The sequence below is a fragment of the Antennarius striatus genome, chromosome 2, assembly GCF_040054535.1.
Source record: "Antennarius striatus isolate MH-2024 chromosome 2, ASM4005453v1, whole genome shotgun sequence".
Taxonomy (NCBI): domain Eukaryota; kingdom Metazoa; phylum Chordata; class Actinopteri; order Lophiiformes; family Antennariidae; genus Antennarius; species Antennarius striatus.
This window is the reverse complement of record NC_090777.1, coordinates 19,244,601-19,248,629: the sequence shown is the minus strand read 5'-3', so window position 1 is coordinate 19,248,629 and position 4,029 is coordinate 19,244,601. Positions and strand designations below refer to the sequence as shown.

Sequence of the window (4,029 nt, the reverse complement as noted above, 5' to 3'; positions counted from 1 at the left end):
CTAAAGAAGGGTTTGGTGAGGGAGCATATGAAACCTGCAGGGTTCTTTACCTCCAACAAGGTTAAGAACCACTGCTCTAGGTTCTTATCTAATTCCCAGAACGTTTGAACTTACTCCAAAAATGTTCTCCTTCAGCAGAAAGTGGAGAAGTGAACATTTTTTACAAATACGGTCAACATTTTAAAGGTCAGACAGGATCACCGTATCTGAAAGCAAACTTTATTTGAGCCATTACCTATAGACACTCTACAGAATAAATTTGATAAATGTCAGATGTCCTTGTGAAAAGTTTAGATGCACTACAAGCTTGAATGACAATTAGTTAATGCTAATATTGACTTTAAACTGCAACCCATTTATCACTCTTTTGCATGTGTAAGTTCTGCATAAATCAAGATTAAAAAGCCATGAAGTGTTATCACATATCAAGGATAAATAGGGTTGAAAAACATCAAACTAAAGTGATGCAGCCAAAATATTTCTATAAACAACATGGTAACGTCTGTGACTTAGTCCACTTCCTCAATAGTAGGGCCCTTAGAGCTTCCTCCTTCCTGGCTACCACAGCTTCCAGATAAACCCTGGTATAACTTGGTCACAATCGGTTTGCACACCTTCTCAAGTTCATTCTGCTGATGCTCGTACTCGTCTTTCTCTGCCAGCTGGTTGTTTTCCAACCAGGAGATTGTCTGCTTGCACTTTTCAACGACCATCTGTTTATCTTCCTCACTAATCTTTCCTTTCATTTTCTCGTCCTCGACGCTGCTCTTCATGTGGTAGGCGTACGACTCCAGTGAATTCTTAGCTGCGACCTTTTCTCTCTGTATATCATCTTCAGCCTTGTACTTTTCAGAGTCCTGTACCATCCGCTCTATCTCCTCTTTGCTAAGGCGGCCCTTGTCATTGGTGATTGTGATTTTGTTTTCTTTGCCAGTACTTTTGTCGACAGCAGAGACATTCAGGATTCCATTAGCATCAATGTCAAAAGTTACCTCCACCTGTGGTACGCCGCGGGGAGCAGGAGGGATTCCTGTCAGCTCAAACTTGCCCAGCAGGTTGTTGTCCTTGGTCATGGCTCTCTCCCCCTCATACACTTGAATTAGCACACCTGGTTGGTTATCTGAATATGTGGAGAAGATTTGGGTCTGCTTGGTAGGGATGGTGGTATTTCGTTTGATCAGAGGCGTCATGACTCCACCTGCAGTCTCAATACCAAGAGACAGAGGAGCGACATCCAGCAGCAGTAGGTCTTGGACATTCTCTGAAGTGTCACCCATGAGGATAGCAGCTTGGACCGATGCACCATAAGCCACAGCTTCATCTGGGTTGATGCTCTTGTTCAGTTCTCTACCATTAAAAAAGTCCTGCAACAGCTTCTGGATTTTTGGAATTCTTGTGGAGCCACCAACCAGAACAATTTCATGGATTTTTGATTTATCCAATTTGGCATCTTGCATTGCTTTCTCCACAGGCTCCAGGGTTCCCCTGAAGAGCTCTGAGTTCAGTTCCTCAAAGCGTGCCCTGGTGATAGAGGTGTAGAAGTCGATACCCTCAAACAGAGAATCAATCTCGATGCTAGCCTGTGTGCTGGAGGACAGGGTCCTCTTTGCCCTTTCGCAGGCTGTCCTCAGCCTCCTCACTGCTCTCTTATTTTGACTGATATCCTTCTTATATTTTCTTTTAAATTCTTCCACAAAGTGGTTGACCATCCGGTTGTCAAAGTCCTCCCCACCAAGGTGTGTGTCTCCTGCAGTGGCTTTCACCTCAAAAATACCATCATCAATGGTCAGAATGGACACATCGAAAGTGCCTCCACCCAGGTCAAAGATGAGCACGTTGCGCTCTCCTCTTTTACCTTTATCCAGACCATAGGCAATGGCTGCTGCTGTCGGCTCGTTGATGATCCTCAAGACATTCAGTCCAGAGATCACTCCAGCATCCTTGGTGGCTTGTCTCTGGGAATCATTGAAGTATGCTGGAACAGTGATGACTGCGTTTGACACCTTCTGTCCCAGGTAGGCTTCAGCAACCTCCTTCATCTTAACTAAGACCATGGATGAGATTTCCTCTGGGTAGAAGCTCTTATTCTCTCCTTTGTACTCCACTTGCACTTTGGGCCTTCCGTTATCACTGATCACCTTGAAAGGCCAAAGTTTCATGTCGGACTGGACAATGGCATCATTAAACTTTCTCCCAATGAGTCGTTTGGCATCAAAGATGGTGTTGGTGGGGTTCATGGCCACCTGGTTCTTGGCAGCATCTCCAATCAGCCTCTCTGTGTCTGTAAAGGCCACATAGCTGGGAGTGGTCCTGTTGCCCTGATCGTTGGCAATAATCTCCACTTTACCATGCTGGAAAACTCCAACACAAGAATAAGTGGTTCCCAGATCAATACCAATAGAGATTCCCTTAGCTGAGGACATCTTGTGTCTTGATTTAGAGCTCCTAGAAAAAAATAGGATAATATCACATTTTAACTTTATTTAGTACATAAGACTGCACTATGTACTGCAAACACTGACATTTAGAACTATATTATGTATTAAACCAATTGCATTGTTATTACTACTAGTAGTTCTAATTTCATTTCTGCTATTGATGATATGTTTTGCTGCAGTTGGATTTGTTGACCGTTTCCTGGTTAGTAATAGGAAGAGGTAATAATATCTTTGAAATTGTGTTAAAATACAACTGTCACACATTAAAACACTTCAGTGGAAGATTCAAATACTCATTTTAGCAAAAGTATCCAAGAATTAAGAGTCAAATGCACCAAACAAATTGAAAGTAAAAGCATCTACAGTAAAATTAGTCTTTTCATGTATCTGTTCTAATATGGCTGGTGCATTAATGTGGATGATGGAATTTTCTGCTTCAGGTACTTAAGGGTAACTTTATTTTAACTTTCTTATATTGAGTAACATAATCTACAGTATATCATTACATCATCATTTGGGTGTAGCATTGCTATCCTCTGACGACTAACTATATATGAAAAGTCAGCTTTATATCAGTTCAGAAAAACTGTTTTTCAGTTTTTTGCTGATGCATTTTCATTTAAACCACATGGGTTCTTACACAGTTAACCTCAAGCAACAGGAGACATTCCTTAACACAGGAAGGAACTCCTCAATATTCATTTGACAGTCCAAATCACCAAATTTGGAGATGCATTGCTTTCCCTGGAGCGGAAGGACATGCAAGTTGTTATAAAAAAACCCAACAACAACGAGTGAGACAGACTGTCAGAAAAATATAGTTAAGTATGAAATATAATATTAGCCACTAAGAATAATCAGAGTAGAAGTTGTTTAAAACATGCTTCTTCCAGGAGACTATTTTGAACTTGTATCCAAGTACAAGACTTTTATCATACCAAGTTACATTGGACCCCTGCTTCACGTCACAAGTTTAATCTAATGGCTCCACCATGAAATATAAATAAATGATACGGTGATAAATTTTATATGTACCAGTATGATTTATGTCCTCCCTTAATGAGAAACTGTTCAATTTTTAAAATATCACAAAATTCAAGCTTCAAGTCTTTTTAACAGATTTAATAGAGATTCTAGCACTTTCTTTAACGTGTTGAATTACTCTGAGACTATCATTAATAAAGGGCAATATATAGAACTGACACTGACACAGTATTACGCCTAAGGTTATGCATTTGTCCAAACTAAGAAGCATCTGATGATGCTTCCACTCAAAAAACAACCTATAACGAATGGTTACTTACTTGGACTTTCAGTCACTCTTGATCAAAGATGTTGAAGGATCTCTGCCTTCTTTAGTAGTTTCCTTTGTGCTTCTCTTCAGCTGATGCTTGGATTGACTCTGTCCCATTGCTTATATTGTTGTAACCATGTTTCCAGAACATTCCAAATCCCCTCCCAACCCTTCCTTGAATCTCAGTGACTCAACTGTTAATATTAGCTTCTACTGCAGCTGGCCTGGTGCGAGGAAGCCCGTGAATATTCTGTAGAGGGACAGAAGTTTGACACTGGGCCAGCAAAGCTGACTGTG

General features: G+C 40.8%; 1 protein-coding gene across 1 annotated transcript; it reads right to left on the bottom strand.

The window, feature by feature from the left end:
• Positions 1-196: 196 nt before the first annotated feature.
• On the bottom strand, positions 197-3,900 carry hspa1b (heat shock protein family A (Hsp70) member 1B). The gene is made up of 2 exons (XM_068304298.1): positions 3,743-3,900; positions 197-2,445 (listed from the first exon to the last, which is right to left on the bottom strand). Exon 2 carries the CDS (start codon positions 2,421-2,423, stop codon positions 510-512), a length of 1,914 nt encoding a protein of 637 aa, XP_068160399.1. The 5' UTR covers positions 2,424-2,445; positions 3,743-3,900; the 3' UTR covers positions 197-509.
• Between the last annotated feature and the right edge of the window lie 129 nt (positions 3,901-4,029).